This window comes from Phasianus colchicus, chromosome 11 (genome assembly GCF_987193195.1).
Source record: "Phasianus colchicus chromosome 11, bPhaCol1.hap1.1, whole genome shotgun sequence".
Lineage (NCBI taxonomy): Eukaryota > Metazoa > Chordata > Aves > Galliformes > Phasianidae > Phasianus > Phasianus colchicus.
Genome location: NC_143446.1, coordinates 19,992,245 through 20,015,387, shown reverse-complemented (window position 1 = coordinate 20,015,387; position 23,143 = coordinate 19,992,245). Strand labels below are relative to the sequence as shown.

At 44.9% G+C, this 23,143-nt stretch overlaps 1 protein-coding gene and 1 long non-coding RNA gene across 4 annotated transcripts in view; both read right to left on the bottom strand.

The window, feature by feature from the left end:
- Positions 1–6,638: 6,638 nt before the first annotated feature.
- On the bottom strand, positions 6,639–11,377 carry LOC116239351 (uncharacterized). 2 transcript variants are annotated; one of them, XR_016469939.1, is made up of 4 exons: positions 11,350–11,377; positions 9,469–9,530; positions 9,187–9,315; positions 6,639–8,729 (listed from the first exon to the last, which is right to left on the bottom strand). It is a non-coding gene; the product is annotated as an uncharacterized LOC116239351 (long non-coding RNA). The 2 variants fall into 2 exon arrangements; XR_004169104.2 differs by lacking the exon at positions 9,469–9,530.
- A 4,075-nt stretch (positions 11,378–15,452) lies between these two features.
- Positions 15,453–23,143, bottom strand: part of GRM7 (glutamate metabotropic receptor 7) — a 221,306-nt gene continuing 213,615 nt past the window's right edge. For both annotated transcript variants that reach the window (XM_090148492.1, XM_031605444.2), the window contains one exon: positions 15,453–16,536. Coding sequence is in view for 1 of the 2 variants with exons in the window: in XM_031605444.2 (XP_031461304.1) it covers positions 16,487–16,536 (50 nt within the window). In the remaining variant the exon portion in view is untranslated. The remainder of the gene's footprint in view (positions 16,537–23,143) is intronic.

Below are 23,143 nucleotides of genomic sequence, written 5' to 3'. Positions count from 1 at the left end.
TTAAGTTTCCAAATATGAGAGAGAAAAACAACTGAAATATATACAAAACTGACCTTTCCCTATTGCTGCCACTGAACAGCAGGAATTATTAAGTGAAAACACAATTTCAGAGGTTGCAGTGCCTGTAACAGAATTCGTATTGTTTTGATAGAGGTGAGAGATGCAACTCTGTAGGTAAAACCAAGCTGAATTTCACACTGTGGACACATTTGTTTTTCTTCTGAGTTTAATCTTGATGCAATTTACTCTATTTACAAAGAGCAGCCCTGGGATGGAGGAGTACTGCATGCCTCTGCATTGTGCTTCGCTCCAGATGGAGCGCACTTAACTCGCTGCCTTAACTTTGTCCTGCTGTAGTACTCCTTGTCTTCATATCCACTTATTTATTGATTTGCTTTATGTGAATCAGCCTAAATCTTTGCTACTCCTTCTAAATCTTGGAGTGACCAAACTAATCTGCCCTGACATCTTTTACTGTGAAATTGCACTAGATGCATGAAGGATTGTGGGCTTATCAGTGACTGTACGCTACCTGTTTCACCCTGTACCAAAACCTGAGGAAATATAGTAGTTTTACAGATATTTAATGGCCTCTACGTTTTTACTACACTGAATGCAATGAAAAAAATCAATGGGAGCTGTAGCACAAATGCTGAGTCACGGCCTGAAGCAGTGATGGAGCACCTGATGGAAGGCAGGGCCAGCCCAGGGGAGCTCAGGTTCATGCAATGTACTGAGTGATGGAAGGGATGGAGCCAGGATCCACCCCTTGCCAGACCTCATTTAAGGGTTGGCAGTGGAGGTGAGGGTGTCTTGCAGGAGATCTCTGTGTATCTGAGGACTTCCAAAGGTGGGCTGTTTCTCCCTTTTGTTTCTGTGTCCACAGTTGCTGCATTTGAGCATTCTCATTTGTTGCAGCCTAGGACTTTTCAGCTTTGCTACTATTGCTGCTTTTTCCATTGTGTTACAGAGTTATGGGAGCTTTCATGTATGCTGGCAGAACTGCTTGCTGTTCATAGTCCAACAGGTATATGCACAGACACGAAGCCAACACCACGTACAGAACTGGAGTTCGCCATCAGTTTTACCACTTAGTTCCCTTATTTTTCTGCTCAAATAGTTGTTGGATTACTAACCTCTCTTCATTAATTACCAGCACTGCTGTGGGTTTAGCTCCTGGGTATTAAAGAATGAAATGCCCAAAGAGCAGCCACAACAGTTGAAGATAGCAGTGGGTTACTTTGTAGGCATAATGTGATCAAAAACACTTGTCTTCACCCATGATTAATACTAGATCATGGCTATTGTGATTCCTGCTTTAGGTTTTAGTTTAAAACAATCTGTTGAAACACCAACTGCACAGAAAGAAAATTATAACAGCCTTGAACAGTTGAATTGGAAACAGAAGTTTTGTGCTTTCTTAAAAAATTAAAAAAATACAGCTGTGTAAAAACTCAGCCTCATGTAATAACACATGCTGGCTCTGTTGGATAAGGAGAATTTAGGTGTGAAATTACACCATGTCTTAATAGTTGCACGGGATAAGAGCATCCTGTGCACTACAAGAAGCGGTGCAGAAATGCACTCAGTGTTTCCCAGTGGGACGTGTGCTCCTGTGAGTGCAGGGGTGGGAAAAGCAGTTCTGAGTGTTCCTTGGAAGGGCCCAGCCCAAACAGCTCACCTCTAGCTTCGCAGCTGCGGCATCTGGATTTTCTCCATTATGAAACATGAGTAGAATAGCGACGTCAGACCTTTTGAAATAGAGAGCCCAAAACAAATGTGTTCATGTGTTAACTCCAACCTGGGGGCATTCGTAACTTTTTCTCTCTGTAGCTCAGTGTTGCTCGGCACATTATTCATAATGAAAATGGGTGTAACAGCAGAGATAACTTGTACTAATGGCACACAGGAGGAAAATTGGGAAGGTTGCCTTCTGCTGAGCGGGTGAGCGAGCAGAATATCAGCTTGACCAAACCAGCGCAGGAGCTGCAGGTTTTTGCTTGAATGGAACTTTATTTTATTTTGTGTGTAAATCTTCTCAGGCCGTTGGTCAAGGCGTTTCCATGGCAACTGGAGTAATTTCGTTTTGGCGATGGGGAGCAGTGGGCTCATGGCAGGCGGTGGGTGGGGGTGGGTGCTCTGGGGGTGAGCAGAGAGGGATGGGGCTCCTCATCTGTAGAACTGCCTTATGTAGATTTTAAATCAGAAAGCAGCTCATCCATGGCTGTCACATCTGTGCCAATGAGGTATGAGATGTACCCTTGGTATAAGGCATAGCTATAGCTGTAGTAGACAGAAGAAAGCTAATTTCCTTTCTTTCTTGAGGAGATCAATATTCCACAGCAGGGAAGGATTTCTATTCTCGGCTATAGTTTTATAAACAACATCCCATTACACCTATTATCATAACAACCCTTTTTATCTCCTCTGTCAATATTTGTCTCTATCATGCAATGCATTTCTTTAAAAACAGAAATCCATCATTGTGGCAAAAGGGAAGAAAAAAACGTGCTAGCAGCCCACCTGGTAACTGGTACTTAAACCTCGAGGCCCTGAAGTGTTTTTAAGCACTCTTGTCTAAAACCAGTAGGGTGTGTATTAATTATGGACTGGAAATGGCCAAGGAGTTTGGTTCTTCCCACGGCTCTTGGCTTTGGCCCAGACACTGTGCTGCAGTGATGGGTTGCATGGCATGGGGATCCTGTGGGCTCCAGCAGCCCCACTTAGTGATAAAGCAGCACATGTGGTGGGCTCCTGATGTGTTAAATCTGTTGAAATAGAATCTGTGATGGGAAGGGTGCTTCTGAAGCATGCGGTGCCTCGAGGAACAGGTGTAGGCTTTGCACAGGGCTGGCATCTCTCATGCTTTGCTCTTGGAAGTGGTGCAGGAGTGGTGTTACTGGAGGCTTTACTCCAATGTCTTCGTAGCACTGCTAAGGCTAACCAGCACTTTGTTCTGACACACCACTGGTTTTAGTTCTGTCAAATGTATATCGGCATAAAAATATCAGGTATCAGCTTAAGGGAGAATGCGTTACTTTTCATCAATATAGCAATTATTTTAACCATTTCTGCTGAGAAAAATACACGAGGCATTTCAGATGTGTATAATTTCCATTCTAATTCATCTCGAGCTCTATGGCAAAAGTATGTGGTGTATTTTTATTCCACTTTGACATTGCACACACACTAATGTGCTGCAGACTGCGTTGATAACCAAGCCTACAAAATTGCATATAATGTGTGTAACACCCAGTAATTATAGATCTTAAATTGTATGACAGGCATCAGGAATAGAAATGTTACTTCTTCCTCGCTTAAATATGCAGAGGACAGCATACCCAGAACAGAGTGATACCTTTAGTTGGCTGAGCTCTGTGCTCATTTTGTTTGACAGAAAACAGTTTCAGGATTGGAATTGTTACTGTGAGCTGCTTTGGTGTAAACCAGTAAGTCATTATTCAGTAGAATGATAAAGAAAATACAGAATAAGTTACCTGTATGTTATTCTTGTTTGCTTGTGGGCGAGGAAAGTACCTTGGTGCATTTAAAACATGACACCTGCAGCCATCCAGGCCCTTTCCTATTGGTCTGGTGAGTGTCGTGAGCATAAAGGGGGGGGGGTCTGGGATAGAATAGGATGGGATGGGATAGAAGAGAGTGGTATAGAATGGAACGGAATAGCACTGAGAGTTGCTGCTGCACTGTGCCATGCAAGGCAGCACGTGTCCAGGCACAGCGGGAGGGGAGAAGAAAATCAAATGCAAATGGGGAAAATGTCTTCAAAACAGCTCCCACCCGTTGGTGCACAGCCCGTCAGATGCAGCATATAGGCAAAGCACGTCGTTTTCAAAAGGTTAACACCTTGGCAGAGCTAATTGCTGTTCTTCCTCTAGATTTGCAGTGTAATTTCTAATTTTTGACTTCGCTTCTTATCCTTCAATTAAATAGATATTAATAAAACAAATATTTATGCCAGGGGAGCATAATAGCATAAACACTTAAGGAAGGCGAAGCAAACAAAATGTAATAGCATCAATATTTAAGGACTGTGGAGTAAATAGAAGTAAAAAAAACCAGGCAGATGAAGGAAACTTCCTCAAAACCTGGTCAAGAAAGCACATCAAAAAACCTGTAAGTTAATCATTAATCACGAGTTGAGTGATATTTGTGTATTAAACTTTTCCTTCCCGTGTTGGGGTTCTTTGATCCCACTTTCTGCCTTTCCCTCAGTCTTTGTTTTCTTCCTTTCTGTGTACAGAACAGATTCTGAAACTTCTGCATTATCCCTAGGAACTGTTCCATGTTTGTGTATCTTTTCAAAGAATTCTGCATCCAGTATTTCTGATAGACAGTCCGTTTAACAGGAGATATATAAGCAGGTATTTATTACAACAGTGGTTATATTGTCATCCTCCATCAGGTGCAAAAATGTGCTTCTGCTACCAAATTCCCCTGGCTGGAAATATCCACTGACACAGCTGGCACACAAGGCGGCTGTTAGCAGGGTGGATCAGGAGGATGCTGTGTGGGCAGCAGCTGAAGCATGGGAGTACAGAACAAGTTTAATTGAGCTGGTGCTCCCATGGGATGGAGCGTAGCTCCAAGAGCTGTGCAGTGAATAACAGAGCTGTGTGTATAGTTCTGTAGCAGTGGGATAGGCAGGATTTTATGACAGTGTCACAGGTTCTGTCCTTAAAGGTGTGATGGCATTATTTCCAGGTTGCCCTCAGGCACTGGGGAGACCAGCCTGTATGAAGAGGACAGGTGTCTGTGTGTGACTGTAGCAATCAGAATTTCATCTGCTGGGTGCAATTCAGTGAGTGTTGCAGAGCAGCTTTCCTCCTCATCTCAGCCTTTACTGCTTTTTAATGCTCAGGTGGGTCACTGCTTGGGCCAAAGGTGTGGGTCTGTGCAGTCCTATGGTGAGGCTGGACATGGGCTTAAGAAGCTTCTTAATGTTACAGGGGAAAAAGGTGTTTTTTGCATTTCTTTTCTTTGCAGTCTCTCAGGGCCGTGAAGGTTCTTTATCAGACTTATGAGGTTTATTTGTTTTATTTTGTGAATTGTTTTGGGCTAGAATGCAGCACTGTCCTTTCCTGCACTGGCATTTGAACTGTATGCTATGTGAGGAAACGTGGGAGAAGCTACAGCATTTGAAGTCTGTGCTCATACACGTATATAACGTGTGTGTACACATGAGCACAGACACATACACTGCACGTACCTTTTAAGAGAAGCAGTCTCAGCTGGACCACACGGATCAGTGCAGGCTCAGAGCAGAGCCCGCAGTGTGCCGCGCTGCTTCCTCCCCCACCGCAGCGCCCACTGCCTCCATCCATACGCATCCATACGCATCCTTGCCCTCTAGTGTCTACAAGTTGTACATCACCCTTGATTATTCTGAGCGAAGATTTATTATTTTAAGTGAAAAAAATCACCGATGCTGGATTATTTCATTATTCACCATTTCCTGTTTCTTGAAGGTTTCAGATGAGAGCTGTACTACACGGTGAGCAATTTCTGAAAAGTTTTTCTATTTGTTCCTCCATTACCTTGAGTTTTGCTTTCTCAATCTCTCAGGGTTCACCTGTTGGGTTCTGTGACTCCCAGCAAACAATGCTAATGAGTGACTCTGTGCACAGTGATTCCAGGGAAACATGCTTAGAACAAGTCTCTAGAGGCAGGTGATGCTGATGATAACATCTAAGCCCTGAAAAAATGTGAAGACTTTGAGCTGAAGTCCTCAGTCCTTTTCTTACCAACTGTGCTGTGTGATGGGTTGCAGGTAGAGGTGGGAGGTTTTGTAAGCTGAACCTGTACATTTCCCTGTCCTCTCACCTTTAACAAGGCAGTGTAATACATCAGGTGTCTGAAAGCTGTGGGTGCAGAGCTGTGTGAGCCAAGCGCCCCATACACACATCCCTTGTCATTCACGTGTTCCTCCTTTTCCTTGTCAATCCTATAAAGATACCTTTATGTATTTGCTGTAGTTTTGAATCATGTTTTCTTGAAGGCACATCACCATTTGCTTACTTAGTCAGCAGACACTGTCTTCCAGCATTCACATGAGATGAAACTGAGAAGTATTTTTAGGACAGGGAAAGCTTCTGCAGTAGCAATTAGCATGTTGGGACCAATGTCACCAAATAAGTGGGTAAGCAGATGTAGATAAGAGCAGTGCACTTCTGGAAATGCATTTTGTGCTTTGCACAGCCACCCCTCGGCTGCAGTCACTGCAAGAAGTGATGCACGCAGTGACTGACTGGCAGCAGCCAGGGGCTCAGTGTGGTCCCCTCTGATCAGACTGGTGTTGGTCTGCATGACACTCAGGTAACTTCATCTATTCCCTACAGCCAATCCTGTTCTCTTTTCCTTCCTTGTAGCTCCTTTTAGTCTTCCCACATCAATAATGCATTAAGCTTATTTATGGCTGAGGTGCACTTCTCTAGCTATTGGTGATACTGGCTGCTTGTTCTCACAGTGATGGGCACCTGGAAGCAGCCTGGAAGCACCAAGCAGAAGGCATGAAGAGGCCAGAAGTAGCCCTGCTCTTTCACAAAGCCCTGCTGCCTGGTTTTTAACATCCAGTAATCTCTAACTGTTCTCCAGCCTTTTTTTCTGGCAGCAGGGAAAGGCACATGCTGTATAATTTATCTCTTCTGAGGCCACATGTGAGAGAGCAGATACAGGATTATAGCAGCAGAAAAGTTAGTGCAAGCCTCTCTTATCTTAGGATTTAATATAGTGGGAGGTGGTCATTTTTATAAGTTAAAAAGCAATAGATTGAGATATACATTCAGCACGGATTAACTAAATTTCTTCCTCGAAGGGGCTCATTGAAATGTATGTGATGTTCACTCAGTGTTGTGTGAGATGCTGCTCAGAACTTTCAGCAATACAATAAAAGCTTGTGGTGTGGAGAAAGAGCTGCAGTCCTCTGCTGGATCTAATATAACTCTTGGGCTGGGACAAAAGCCTGTGACAAGACCAGACAGAGCCCAGTGCTTATGGGTTACTTCAGTAGGATGGAAGGAAAGACATTTGGTTACTGCAGCCAGGGTGAGCCATGGTGCTGTGCATACCAAAACCAAAAAATTAAGAAGACCACACAAAATTGAGTAATTCTTGCAGAGCCCCTGGCAAGGTGGGGCAGGGTCTGTGTGCAGCTGGGGTCAGGGCTGTGAGGATGGCCCCAGGAGCAGCCATTATTTTGCCAGGAATGCTTCATCCCAGGGACAATAATTAACATGTCATAGAAAATTGTCCCAAGCCAATCACGTGCCAGAAAACACAATTATTGCCTAACAAACCTTAAACAAAAGGCTGATTCATGTGCCTAATTACCGTGCTTTAGCACTAATTGCAAGATGTGGATAACCAGCCCCAAGTGTCAAGTGCTCCATATTTACATCCCCTTTGGGTACTGCTGGCCATGCAGGGCGCTGGGAGGCGCTGATTTGATGACCCTTCCCATGCAAATCATCTGTTACCAGCCTTGTTGGGCTTCATAGAAGTCAGATCAATGTTGAGATTTATCCCTACCTCAGAGCTGGGGAGGAACATGTGGAAGGCCCCTGTCCTCGCCCAGGGAACAGCGTGTCAGCCTGGGTCAGGGCTGTCAGTAACAGCCAGGGCCTGCTGAGCACCGTGGGATGGAGCAGATGACACTTAGTGATGGATGGAATAAGAAGATTAGGTTAACTAAAGATTTTCATAGCAGCTAATGGGTTCAGAAAAATAGCTAAAGCTACTCAAATACATTTTGCACAGACCATTAGGCTGCCAAAAAAACCCATTTGCTCGCTGAATAGCATCAATAGTCCACATGTTATTCACATTGTATAAGTTCTATGAGATGAATTACATATAAAATTAATTGTAGTTCTGAAGAAGTAACTGGCACAAGAAGTCACGTTTTGGTTAAGTTGTTTCAATAAGGTACTTGTCCTGTGTTTGTAAGTGAAAGACAACAAACAAATACATTTTGTACTAATGAAATAGCCTTTACAAAGAGCTCACCTCTACTAAAAGCAGCCCGCCCCTTCTCTGCAGCACACCTACAAAGCACTGTCCTTAGAGCAGCTTTCTGCTTTGCATCCCAGTGGCAGGATGGTAAGCTCCTGCTGAAGCTTGGGGACTATGACAAGGGAAGGCTCTTCTGTTTGCTTTCCATACTTTCTCCTGTTTGGTTTTATTCTGTTAATAGGAGTTAGTTGGTAAGCTTCCTCGAGATCCTGCTATCTTAAAATTCCATGAACAAACAAAAAAGTTAACACTGAGTCACTTATCTATAGGCAAAATGCATGTTTATGCTTTCCCATATGGTACTACAGTGCATAAATCCATCCCTCACTAAGCACTGCCCACATGTACCCTGAAGGGTTTATTTTTTCCACTTTGACTAACACATGTTCGACAGCTTGAGTCAACCTGTAAAAAAATATATAAAGGAAGTCACAGCCCCAATAAAACATGCTTAGATGAAGACCTTTAAATTATTGCTGGTTAATTTGAGGCAAACATAGCACATCAGTTTACTGCTAGCTGGAGGAGCTTTAGGACAACACTGCCTGCCTGGAGCTGCTCACAGCCTGCCCAGTGCTTAGGCTGGGCATGCTGCAGGACAATACTGGCTGTAGGACACTGCTGGTTGTAGGATGCTGCTGACTATAGGATGCTCTCAGCTGTAGGAACATATTGATGCCATGTTGTTCCTCCTGATGATCCTGTGGACATAAAGAGACTCACAGGAAGTAGTAGAGATGATTCAGAGATGCCAGAAGGGATAGGGCTGCCCTCCACAGCAAGATACAGGCCATGTTTCTGCCCTGGGACAACACTTCAGCTTGCAGTGGGGCACATCTTAGCCATTTACCATATCCTTTGGCCTGATATCTGAGGCTGCATAACTATATTAAGTACTAAAAGGGGGCGAGGGAGGTTTTCCATAGAGACATGATTAAGGTCCTCTTAGCAATGAAAACTAGTGTTGATCATGATGTCTGCAGCCATGAACCTACCACTGGGGGTGGGGGGACTACTGATCCCCCAACATGCAAGTAGGCTGCACCACTTTGGTCCTACTTGCACCTTCCAAGGTCATTCTATTTTATGGGTACCGGATTCTAGGTTTTCAGGGGTAGGGAACAGAAGATTATTTTCATTTCCAATTTGTGGTCTTACCCAATTATTGGTGCCTGTAATGTGGTCTGCAGCATCTCCTGGGCATTGGGTGGGCCATCTCTGGGTCTTTCATTCATGAAGTCTCTTTGTCCACCCCTGCAGGGACTGAAAGCCTGTCTCCAGGGCAGCCTTAAGAATAACATTATAGCATTCAATAAAAAGCCTTCTGTAGAAAGGTGATAAGGGCAGAGTACTCCTCTGGCTGAGACAGGCAACCCATTGTGCCACTGTTTGTGCTTGGGCCACCCTGTCTTAGGAAAGTGGGTCAGATCTTGCACTCACCCCTGAAATGGCAAGGTGGTCTTAACTATGACTTCAGATGTTTGAGTTATTGGCTCCACCACCTGTAATGTGGAGTAGGCAGCCAATAACTGTTTTTCATTAATTGCTTTTGGAATACCTGTATGGGTCCTGATTGATGAGACCATGGTGCAACATCTGGATATTATGCTCTGTCTCCTCCAGATCAGCCACCTATTATGCAGCTTGTTGGATGATAGCTTCTGAGGCCACTACAGGGTTCAGTAGGGGCACCAGTGTGCCATTACTGGTGGGGAGGGTCTTGCTGTAGTATGAGATCCCTCATTCTTGCCAAGAACTTAACCATGTCAGAACTCTCTAATGCATCATCATAAATAGCCTTCTTCATTCCTAGTTCTCTGATATAATATTGGAGTTCTTCCATTGAGGTCAAAAAGCCAGTATTTATCAGTATGCCACTGTTGTTCAGCCAGGTAATTCTACATGCCACCATTATCCACTGAATTAGAGAATGGTTCTCATCACTGTGTATTACCATTGCTTCTGAGGGCTGGATGTGTGGTAACAGATGCAAGTTTGGAAATCTCAGGCCCATTAATTACCACACTTTCAACCCCCACATTCCATAATCTCAATCGTCATGCTGGTATGCTCTCCTGGGGTTGTTTAAATTGTTGCAACAAATCCGTAAGTTCAGCAGCTACGTATGGGATGCTGTTACCTGTGGAGCAGTGTGGGCATTGGGCCACTCTTTGCCCAACCCTGGATTTCCTTGGTCTTTTGAGTTATTATTAGTCTTAATTCTAGAGGATCTGAGGTTCCCAGATCTTCTAGTTGGATTTTAGTCTGCTTGGCCTTTTTGTTCCTGAATTCAACTAGGATCCAAGGATCCTGATGATCCAAGTACTTTTCCCCTTCTAATGGTATGGGTTTTAATTTCAAAGGAGAAGTTCTATTTAAAGGAGAGGCAGTTCGTCCTATCAAAGATGTAGTTTTATTTTTCAGTTGTCTAATATGGGCTTTTAAAAGCTCATTTTCATCTTTTAATTCTTCCTCAGAGGAATGATATGAGTTAATAGTAGCAGCAACCGTGCCATAGCAGATGCTGCTATTACTCTTTCCTTAGTTGTCAAAATATTTTGTCTTAATTTATTTAAAAAAATCAGCCATTTATGAAGGGGATTTAATAATGGGATCACTGTCCCTAACAGGTCCCCGTTCTTCAATAATTCATGCAGAACTTAGCCATATGGAACCTAGGAATCCCAGTTTCCCCCAGGATCACAGAATCACTAAGGTTGGAAAAGACCTATAAGATCATCCAGTCCAACCATCCACCTATCACCAATGGTTCTCACTAAACCACATCCCTCAACACAACATCCAAACATTCCTTGAACACCTCCAGGGAAGGGGATTCCACCACCTCCCTGGGCAGCCCATTCCAGCACCTGACCACCCTTTCAGAGAAGTAGTATTTCCTAATATCCAGCCTGAATCTTCCCTGGCACAGCTTGAAACCATTCCCTCTAGTCCTATCACCAGTTATACAGGAGAAGAGGCCGACCCCCAGCTCACTACAGCCTCCCTTCAGGTGGTTATAGAGAGCAATAAGGTCTCCCCTGAGCCTCCTCTTCTCCAGGAGTTTCTTTTCAGGTGTATTAGTAGCCCCAGTGACCATCCAATACACCATTTTTTTTTTGTTTTTTGTTTTGGTTGTTTTTTGTTTCTTTTTTAATAGATAATCCATCCTAAATAAAAACTGGCTGGCTCATCAAATATAATGCAATAATGTGATGGAAAGTATAATGATAATAGTGGAGCATCAAAGTTTTTGGCTACAGCAAGCAAAGACAAACCCAAATACAGCAACTGCAGAAATGAAGGAAAAGAGCTGCTTACCTTTGAAAGGCTTCAGATATGCAGGAACCTTCCTCAAAATGCCTTTGCTTCCACTGCCTACCCTTAAATGAGGTCTGGCAAGGGGTGGATCCTGGCCCCACCCCTTTCATCATTCAGGTACATTGCATGCACCTGAGCTCCCCTGGGCTGGCCCTGCCTTCCACCAGGTGCTCAATCAGTGGAACAAGCCCTGACTCACCATTTCTGCTACAGATGCTCCTGGCTGTAGGATGCTGAGTGTCTGATGTCCAAGGAGCAGCTCAGTTTTTTTTATCTTGATCCTTACAAATCTGAAACTCTTAAGAAAAACAATGGGCCAAAATTGTTTTAATGTCAAAAAGTCATACAAATATAATACAAAAGTAATACAAATATAGTTTCCTTTTTAAAGGGATTAAGGAAGATTTTTACCCTTTGGAGTGGTAAAAGCACTGCCAAGGATTAAAAGCAGCCTGCTTAGCAGCAGCCTTGTTGTGTTTCCGCCAGCAGGGACTGAGCCTGGCTCATTTGGAGCTGAAGCCCTGAGCACCTGCCCAAATTAAAACCTAGAACCTGACAGTTGTAGAAACCCAATTGGTCCCCACCACCCATGGCAGTGGGGCCTCCCACCACAGGCCTCTCCATCACTGCTCAGCACTGTGCCCTCCTCTCCCCAAATTCCACATGACAGAGCCCCAGTGCTGGCCCAAAATAAATGATCCGTACTGAGTAACAATCCTGCTGGCTCTAAGTAAACATTTAGCATTTTAGCTTTAAGTAACGCCAGGTTAAGATCACAGCCATTCACGTTCACTCTATGATTTTTCTGTCTGCAAAATGAATGAGTATGCAGGCAAAAATGGGGTCTGAACTTGTTTGTATGAAGCAGCTGTGTCCCTTGGCTCAAGCTGGCTGTGCTCCTGCCATCACCGAGCCCTTGGTCTGCCTGGACACCCCAGCATGGTGCTGCCTGGCCAGCAGCAGCCAAAGGGCATGAGATGCTCTCCTTTCACTTCTTTCTTTTGTGCTTGTAACAACCCTTACCTACACAGCCAGGGCTCAGATGTACCTTGTAATTCATGCACTTTTATCTTTTCCCCTATTTTTGTGCAGTTTGCCCGGGGCAGAGCCCTCGGCTGCAGTGCCGTGGATTCCAGGGTCAGACACAGCACTGCCAAGCTGTCCTGTGATGCAGAGCTACCGGCCAGGGAGAGGTGGGGATGGCTGGGGTTCTGTGGGTTGAGCAGAACAGCTTGCTGCCACCCACTGCCCTGGGATTCAGCCGTGTTTGTTAGGGCAGCACTCCACCACGTGAAAACCTTGGTTTAAAAACCATTCTCCCCCTCTCACTGAGTAAAGCTAAGATCTGTTCAAGATTCAGCCAAAAAATGCATCCTGCACTCAGCCCCCTGGGTGCCTGCGTTGTGTGCACATCTTCATTGGCCCAGTCTGGAAATGAGAATGGGTATGTGTTCAGAAATACCCACCAGAGCAGTGACTTTGGGAGGAATGTCAAGCACTTTCTTCATTCCTGTGAAAAAATGGCTATTTTTCTATTTCATTCTATTACTTCACAGTACTCAGGGCATACCAGATGTGATGTATGCAGGCAGCAGCATACATAGGTTACCATCCTTTTCTGCCATCATCTGCTCACTGACATCCAACCGCTCCTCTGCACTGCTTGCAATTCTTCAGACCAAAAAACATGGGCGTTTTTTTACATGCATCACACCCACGTCATAGGCTTAAAATTGCTTGCAGGAACTTACACTTGCAGGTGTGAAACACAGAGCAGAGGAATGGCTTGGGATGCTGCTGCCCTTCCTAACGCCCCGCACACCTCCATCACAGCACTCCAAACCCAAATCTGCCTCTTGGGAGCATCGCTGTGCTGGGCAGCACTGTGGGAATCCCAGCATGCAGAGCAGCAGGGAGGCAGCGCCGCTCCCCCCGCCCTCACCCAGCATTAATAGTATTAATTGCACATCTAGCACAAAGAGCAATTATCAAAACATTCTGCTAAGCATCTTATCCAATAGACTGTTTACTGGAAAACACTCAACTGTATCAAAGCCCTTACAGAAAGCTCTTAGAAATTAATAAAAACGTTTGATTAGCACTTTCATGGATGCACAGATTCTGTATATGGCTGTATTATGGTGCATTTAATTATATATAAAGGCAATTAATGTCACAAATGAAAACTAAGTTCTGACTCAGCCTAAATAATTGTCATTATCCATCACATAGCATGTCCAGAAAGCTTAACTCCGCAATAATATTTATGAACAATAAACATGGCATTAATTCACTCATAGAATGTGGGCAAGATTCAGCCTCTGTAATAAATGGCATTAAAAAAAAAAACAAAAAAACCCCAAAAACAACACTCTGTTCCCTCAGTGGGTCTTTTTCCTGGTATGTACCACAATATTAGTGAGGAACATTATCCTCATGTGTGTGCTCAGGTGGGTACCACCATACTGCAGCTCACACGCATGTGCACGTGGTCCCTTCTTACTCTGCATGCATGCTCCTCCAGCGTCCGTCTGTCTGTACCTTTGCTGCACTATTCTGCTGTATGTCTTGCCATGCCCACAGGTACAGGATCACAGCTTCTGTGAAGGAAACTCCACCAGCTCTTCTTATCTAAACAGTCCTTCTTCCTCATGAACCTGCATGTTGCCATCAGCTGTCATATGCATGACACCACCTGTGCCAGCAGCAGATGGGCACAGCAAGGCACACCGCTATACCTGTGTGTAGGACTGCTAGAGATGCTCTGAAAACAAAGGTAGCACTGCATTGCTGCGAAGCACAGTCATTTGCAAAATACAGGGCTCAAATGGAGGTAAGGACTCAGTTTTGGTTTGAAAATGTGCAGTATGGGTGTAATAGCACGGTGTGACCGCTGGGATGGAAAAGCAGACACTGCAGCTTCACACCTTCGCTGTGCCGGAGCCCCAGAGCTCTGCTCTCACCTCTGTGACTCCCTCCAGAGGTTGGATACAGAGAGGGAGAGGTGGCCCAGAAGCCAGCTAATGCACTCACATTTTTGAGCACCAACATTCATGCATAAATGCTTGTTCTTCTAAGTTGTATCTGCGTGTGCAACACAAATAGTTATCTCTGGGTGCAGATTCATGCATACATATACGGCTATTCATGTCCTTCGTTAATAAATGTGGTACACTAGAGGTGCACTTACCGCAGCCTGATGCTGGCTCTGCCCTTGTGTTTATGGTCTGTGCAGAGAAAACAGAGAACACTGCAGAGCCACTCCATTTTCACTATTTGTTGGGCCGATAATTGATTTCTTGCTAACAAAGCCTTTACTTGCATGGAACGTCATCTTTTGTCTGCTGCAATTCATGACTCTATCTGTGAGTATTAGCACAGCCATGGAAGGCTGAGCAGCACCCCCGGCCCCCAGGGCTGCCCATGCAGTCAGTCCAGCTCTGTCACTGAGGTCTTCATCGCCATGCGCTGGGGCTGTCCCACAGCTGTCAGAGCCTCTTTTGATGCTGATTAACTTCATCAGTATAATTGATCAAGTTGTCTAGACAAAATGGGAGGCTAAATGCTCTGCAAAGCAATCGTCAGATGTCACCCAAAGCAGCTTCTGCAGGTGCTGTGCTGCAGTCTGAATGAGCTTCCTCTCACCTCTTGTCGCAATGCTTTCCCCTTCCCCCCAGCTCTCTCAACAATTGCCCACTAGATTGACTTTGATTACTTGTTGTTTCAACTGCATTTCAGTGGCTGTTGGAAAGAATATCCTTGAATGTCACCAAGAAGATTCAAAAGCTGAAGGGAGCACTTGAGCTGAGAAACATGAGAGGTGAGGCGGGCTCTCTGTGCGGCTGAGCATCAGCTTCCAGCACTCAGGTCCCAGCACTTTGCACTGCGATTTGCCTTTTCCTTCTTCCCCCCCCCAGTGTCCTCCCACTCTTCTCCCACACCCCAGTTTCAGCTGACGCCCATGGCTGATGTGATGGGGTTGTGCTGGTGGCCCACAGAGCCCCAAGGGGTTGGGATCTCCAGCAGTCACGAAATAAAGTGTAGTCACAAGGGGGGGAGGGGGAGGGAACAACTGAAAAAATATATTTATTGGAGTAAATAAAAAAAAGTTAACCAAAACCCTTTATTGATACATTCTTGGATAATATCACAAGATCGAGAGAATGGAAAGGAAGGGAGGAGGTCGCGGCAGAGATCGGTTTCACTAAATTGGCACATAAGCAGCAAGATTAACGAAATTACTTATTACAAACAGTATAAAACATACATGCTTTGTAAGTCCTTACCACACTGGTCAGTCATGGTGGGGCATCAACAAAGAAAAACCTCAAGACATGTAAAAGCCATATTCTTCCTTCCAAATATCATAAGAATTATTGAAATTATTGCAAAATAGTCAGATACCTTAAATAAAATAACAAAATAGAACACAAATACAAATATCAAACATAAATTATTAACATGTACCATAAAATACATTACTGGCATGCATTCCAAATATCAAGACCTGTACTAAAACTCAGCAAAAATCCCGTCTGCATCCTCCGCAGCCATCGGCGTGGGGGGGCTCACCTCGCCAGCACAGTTTTTGGTCTTTAAATTCTTTTTTGTTTGTTTTTGTTGTTAAAAAAAATATATGGATTGCGGTGATACAATAGTAGTCATACAGGTCATGTACACAGGTCTTTTAGATCCTTAGATTTGTTTTTGTTTTAATGTGCTAAGTCTCCGAGAATAGGGCCTCAATGAAACTGTGCATTCAAAAAAAAACAAAACAAAACAAAAAGTGACCTCGAAACAACATGGATGGCAATATGCAAAAATCCTCACAAACTGTACAGAAAGTTCAAAAACTTGCAGTCTGGAAGTACATAGAAAGACAGAACAGCCCCTGTGAGTCCTCGCAGTGCCGGGGAGCGCTCCTCCGTGCCGTGGGCTCGGCAGCTCCGCGGCGGAGCAGGGCCAGGCTGTAGCCCCATGGCCGCATCTCACCGCCCAGCCCACGCCGGGCACACGGAGCGGCCGTGGGCAGCAGCTCCCGGCGCGGCCCGGCCTCTGCTGGCGGCGGGGCCGGCTGGAGGCCCGTGCCCGCAGCGCATGGAAGTCCTCTCCGTCCTCGCGCCCGTGGCGGAGCGGGCTAGATAACCAGGTTGTTATAACTGACGTACTTCTTTTTTGCAGCAGGGCCTGAAAGACAAGTGGGAAACAGTCACCGCAGCGGTCGGCAAAGGCCTCCGTGAGGAGGCTTGTTTCTGTTCTGCCGGTCAGGAACGCAGAGGCGACCAGAGCCTCCGGAACCCAGCGCTGCCCCGTCGGTGCGCTCGGCACTGAGCCCTTCCCTGCGCTGAGCACCTGCTGAACGCCCTCACCACATCCCGTGTGGGATTTCAGGACTTCTTCCAACTGTGATGACATCCTCTCCAACAACTTCTTGCACCTCCTGGGCTAGGAGTTGGCTTTCTTGTGGGGGGGTTCCAGATTTATGACTTCTGGGATTTTTTCAGTGTAGGGGGACAAGGCACCAGCTTTCCTAATTATGGCCTTCAAATTAAATCTGCTCGCACACATTAATTAGTAAAAGCAGCCAGAACCTATATTGTGAGCAATGCTCCACATCTCTGTTAATAAAAGTTGCGAATATTTGCAGCTCAATACTGAGCAAAATATAGTGCAGTCCCCTGGCAGCACTGACAGCTTAGGGACTTGGATGGCACGTTCTCCATCAGGCACGTTAACAAAAACATCACTGTTTATATGCAGATTCTGTTACGAGGATGTGACTACATGCCCTGAGCTGAGGGGGTTCTGTATTGAACTGCGTTCACTGACTGAAGAAAAGGTCTTCCTCCTCTTCTAAAGGACTTACTTTATAGCATTACTCTGAAACCCCACTTATCTGTTCTACCATGCCCTACACAACAGTCAGTGCTGTTTGCTCAGTCAAGGCCTGATCCTGCAAAATGCTGATCTTCAATTCCCATTAACTGCTCTGGGGCGTGAAGGTGTTCAACACATGGGAGGATGAAACTCATTATCCTGCAAGACTAGACCGCAAATATCCAATAAACTATGGTATACTATTAAATGCTGAAGAGAGGTAAAATGCAATTGGAAAAAAAATGTGTAATCAGGAAACGGGTTGCAAAGTAATTACATGTATTATTTTGTGATCTATTTCAGCTTTATCCATTACATGCTCCAATTTCAAATAGCAGCAGAGTTCCCATAACAGAGAACAAGATTTTGATACTCCCCATGGCTGGTTCATGTAACATCACCCCTCCATCGCTTACAGGGCATTCACTTTACCATCCAGCAACTCTGAAATTTTGCTTAATGAGTTTTCTCACAAATTCTACCACAGCATCTCATCTCCCATTTTCAATGTGACATCAGTGCCAAGTGAAGTCAACTAAGAAATATTTTGATAGTTTGTACTCCTGTCACCTCCCTGTGAAAAGATGAGCCCCATGCGTCTCCGTCCTAGACAATAAGATTATTTCTGGAACTGCTGTGTTTCAACAGAAAAATGTACATGATAAAAGTATCACTCGTAATTCAGATAAAGTGATCAATAAAAGCTTCATGGTAATTCTAGGAGAGCAAAGATTATCTTCCCTGGTTCTTAAGACTGTTCTCAAGACTGAAGAGATCACATCTCTAGTTACACAGCTGCTGCATTTCACAGCTGCTCCTGCACTGACGCCAGGAACTCGGAGCCCAGCTGAAGCCTTCCAGAGAAGCTCCGATATGAAGACATCAGGAGAGCGACGGTCTGCCTCAATAATGAGTGTCAGCTCTTCATTATCATTGGGCAATTAGCACCAGGTACAGATTTGATTTTTCTCAAAGAAATTAATTTACATGAAGATGAGGAATGCTAATGAAACATCAGCATTACCAGGACTCACCATGCTTTAATCCGCGATACACAAGCATGCCCTGTTCTTTAACTGGGAAACAGATACAGATCTCATTCACCATGCTGCTGTTCGTGTTAACAGACAATGGCTTTCCAACAATGAAAACAGACTGTCTTCCCACAAGTTGCATATACATAGTAATTAATATGCATATAATTATGTCAACCTCAGCTGGCCACTGACTTGGCTGTACTGGAGGTGAGCCAGTAGCTGTGCTATGCAGAATGCACAGTGCTGGATGGATCCTCCAGCACAGAGACACACACACCGAATGCAGCCCATTTCCTGAGGTCAGAGCTCAGAAATAAGCAAATAAGCCATGTGAGCAACGTGGGCTGCTAGCTATTCTTAAATATGGGCTGCCCTGAGGAAAGGAAACATTCTGGACACAGATTGACTGCTGATTTGCAAATATGCTCCGTCTCGAAGAATTTGTAACTTGTAATTTGTTTTCAGAAAAGGTGACCACCTGTTACAAGAAGCTACACGTTGCTGTTGGTGACAAAGGTCTTCTGTCTCTAATTGTGGTAAATAGCAATGATGTTAGCAGGGGAGGAATACAACGCTATTGACACAGGACAGCTAAACTGCAAACAGCCTCCAGGCAGGGGCCCTGACATAGGTAAGCACCTCACATAAGTGTTCTCACGCTTGTCAAGCACAGCACAGCACAGCACAGCACAGGGCTCTTCAGCTCTCACTGTATTATGCCTTAACTTTGCTCCACTTAAATGAAAATTGTTTGGTCCATGTTACTCTGGAAACCACTGGAGGCTGTCACACTTCCAAAAGGACGTGAAGATTTGCTCCAGGGATGCACAGAATGTGGACATGCCATGACACATTACTGTGATGGAAGGAAGGGGCAGTTCTACAAACGTTACGCTTATTCTCAATATGAAAGTAATCAGAAACTTTCAATGAGCAAGAAGTCAAGAGCAACACTTTCCAAAAAGGTCTGAAATGGAAGTGACACACGATTTGCTAGCAGCTGGACTGCTGGGAGCACAGAGAAGCACCTCAGTCACCACAAAGCCCAGGCATTTCATGGCATGGCACGGCACTGATTTTAAGGATGAAACTACATTCAAGATACCAACAAGAGATGCTTGCAGATGAGCTAACATATTAAATTACAATTGTTATGTACTGGTTGTTGGTATCTTGTATGCAATAGCCTTTCCCATTCTCCAGGAGCAGATCCCCATCCTCTTCACATGCAGGCACTTCAAGCTGCCCTCACACTGCCTGCAGCTGAGCAACCCAGTGGGAAGAACATGTTCACACTCACTGCAGCTTACAGAAATGAAGATGACCTGTCTATGTGCACGTGGAAAATAAACACTATTTATTCAAAACACAAGAATTTATCAGAACTCTTCCTTTTTCAGCTACTATCCAGCCTCCCCAACGGGTTGTGGGGCAGTGATAGTCTAGACCCACATCCCCTGCCATAAGTGGATGACAGAAATTGAAGTGACTGTATCGCCTGTGCCAACAACATATTAAAAACAAATACATAGAAGGAAAAATCCTCTTTGGATGTATGTTTCATCACTTGACTGGTTTTCATTATCTTGAGCACAGGCCACAAAAAAGAAGCTCCCAGAGCATCCAAAAGCAAGGCAGATCTGTCAATACTTGCTCAGAGTGAGATTTAATCACTTTCACTTCAATTTTATGCACATTTGTTAACTCTTCCAAGCTTAAAGAGGAAAGATTTACAGTGCAAAAGATGAATTTTATTGCAGCCTACAGGCATCCCAGGCTATTAAAGATATGAAACATTGTCTTAGTACTTCCAGCACTGAGCAAGAGCTGACATTGTGATGGCTACAAGCTTGGATCTGCTCTGATTTCCTTTGCAGTCATTGTGGCAGATCATGCTTACTTCTCTTTTTATATTTTCTTAATTCTCACCTGGAAACCGGTACCATCCATGCCAGGTAAAAAAGCAGCTGGTTATTAAACTCCACTTCTGGCTCATCCAACAGAGAGGTGGACACGTGTGGCCCCTCCTATGGCTCTGTGCTGAAAAGCAGAGCTGTGCACATGCTGCCTTTAGCCAGGCAATACACGAGTAGGAACTGAGAGCAACAGCCCTGAATACTTCCACATACCACAAACATGACAAAATTATATCTAATATCTAAATGTACATAAATTGTTGCATTGCGTTTTTACATCTCTCCCTTCTGTTCTGTTCACTACCATCGTGTTGGCAATGTATCCATAACAGAGATGCTACCATTCTACAACAAATTCCTGTGCTCAGTGCCTGTGTTGGTGGGCCGTTGTTTGTCTCTGAACTGCAGCCCAAACTGCCTGACTTTTACACAGATTATTCAGAACCTCATGTTTTAATAATAGGATACGAATATATTAAATTACAAATACAACATGAGTTAAAAGAGTGTTGCTCCATAATTGCTTTACAGCCTTCTCTTCTCATAAATTACATCGTGTTTAGCTGTCACACGTCCTTGTCACTCTCAGCAAAGCAGCAACAATTAGCAGTTCAGCACTGAACACAACCATAAATATCAGTGCAGTTTGAGTCGCCAAGAGGTTTGTCAGCAGATCAAGGATTACAACAGGGAGTGAGAAGTTGCTAAAGAGATTGTTTCTTTTTCCCAGTCGCTAACTCACCCAGTACCTAAAGGCCTGATGGCAGCCTGGTGACAAGCACAAAGGTGACAAGGGCTGGCTGTGCTGCCCAGTGAGGAGATAACCCCACACCACACGGCTCTGCCATCCCTGGCCCACCAGCTCCTGACAGGAGACCACCCCCAGCCCACGCTCAGCCCTGCCATACGTGGCAGGCCAGTGAGAAGACAGAGTCCTGCTTGGATAACAAATACCATGGGAATGGGTTCTTTCTTTGTGACTTCATCAGCCACCTGTCCTCCAGGAAAGCTCCTGAAGCATGCTGGAGAAGTGCTTCTGTTAAATATGGGCAAAACATTATAGTCTGCAAAGCACTCAGCTGAGCATTTGAATAACTTTTAGTTCTACTTAAAAGCCCTGCTGAATTGCAGTACACTTGACAGCAGCACACTAAGAAGAATGCAAGTTTTTATTTTTTTTCTAATATATGCAGGACATATATCTATTCTGATGAGCACGGCCCTCCAGATTCTGCACATTATGCAGAACTCCCAGCAGGGGCTGCTTGGAGAGTAAATGCACTTTGGAAATTAATAGAAGAACAATTATGTAATAGAACTGTATAGATTTATACAGTCATCATGTATTTCTGTAGCTGCTCTTGTGACACGCTGTGCATTACAGCATGTATTACTAATATACAACTTGTAATCTCCATGAGATGCTGGAAAATCAAAACCAGAATGAAAGTGGGTGGTGTCAATTATATTTTAAGTTTGCCTTTACTTTTTTTTTTTTTTTTCTTTTTTGGTTTTCTTTTTTAAATTCCTTAGTAAGATTTTATCCCTCTGCTTTGCTTTTGGGAATTGGTTTTCTTCCTTCTTTTGAAGGGAGGGATGCCACCATGGAGTTCTGTGAGCAACCAGGGCAGGATCTGCCCAGAGATGCTGCACACCAGGCAGGGCAGGTCTGCCCCTGCAGGATCCACAATCCCCAGAAACTCCACTTCATCCCCATCTCTTTGGGATAAATGCAAACTTCCAGTACAAGATCACTTCAGTTCTGTTGGATATCACTCATTGGGAACACTGCTGATTTCATGCAGCCCTCATGCAGCTGCCTCACCCTCTTGTAATTTAAGCTAAGGAACTCTTAGGAAACATGAGGTCAGACATTAATAAAGGATGTGCTGCGTGTGACAGCAGCAGTAAAAATACATGGAGTGGCAGCCAGAGAGACAGGCCTGGGGCTGGCTGATCCTCCAGAAGAACAGGCATCTCTGAACAGTGTAATTAGTTCATTAAGTGCCATCAGAGAGGACGGAGGCATGGATGATGGCCTCGGGATGCTGAGATGAGGGCCTGCAGGTGCTGTCCAGCAGGCAATGAGCCCGGCTTCCCATTTCACTTTCACCAGCTCCAAACCCAAATGTGTTTTTTAAGTGTGACAATCGGTACGTTTTGTGTGAATCATTATCAGAGGCACAAGACCCTACACTGTCACTGCAAATAGGATCAAATTAAGCAGCCGCAGACACGGAGCACAAAGCTGAGAAGGAGCTGAAATGGCAGAAATGGAAATAGAGCCAAGTTGCTTAGCAACCATCCCCTCTTCCCCTGGATTGTGTGGGCCCTGAGACACCCGCACTGCCAGCAGCTGTTGCTTGTAACGTAAAGGAGCGTGCCCATATTGCCGTGTGCCAAGCAGCACCGCGCCGTGCCGCACGAGTTACGTGTTCCACAAGGCAGGGCCTGCTCAGCACGGCCACAGGGCCCTGCAATGCCACGGCCATCTGCTTTCCTAAAAGCAGGGCAGCTCACCTGGCTAGGGTGGTCTTCTCCAGGGAAAAGTCACTGGGAATGTGGAACAAGGAAGGCTCTTCATCTGCACAAATTCCTTCTTCAGCACCAGACTGAGACCCTCACTCGCACTGTACTGATGCTCCAGAAACCTCAGCCTGGGCATGCAGGGCCATTTCTGAAGGAACACACCAAAGTTTGCATATCTCTGTTCCCACCTATGGGCAGAAGGGTTCCATTTAGGAGGTTGTCACATTGTTGCAGAGGCTGCATTTTCTTCATTTACTTTGCTAATGAATAGTTTCCTGGATGGATGCAGCTTCGGAGGCATTCATCTCAGACCCTTCTGTAGAGATAACACTAAAATCCACTCGTGTGCTGAAGTGATGCTTGGCTTTGCAGCCTAAGTGGCCAGTATTGAGTGCAGCCCTGTGGAGGTGCTCAGCTGGAGGGCAGCCCTGAGGG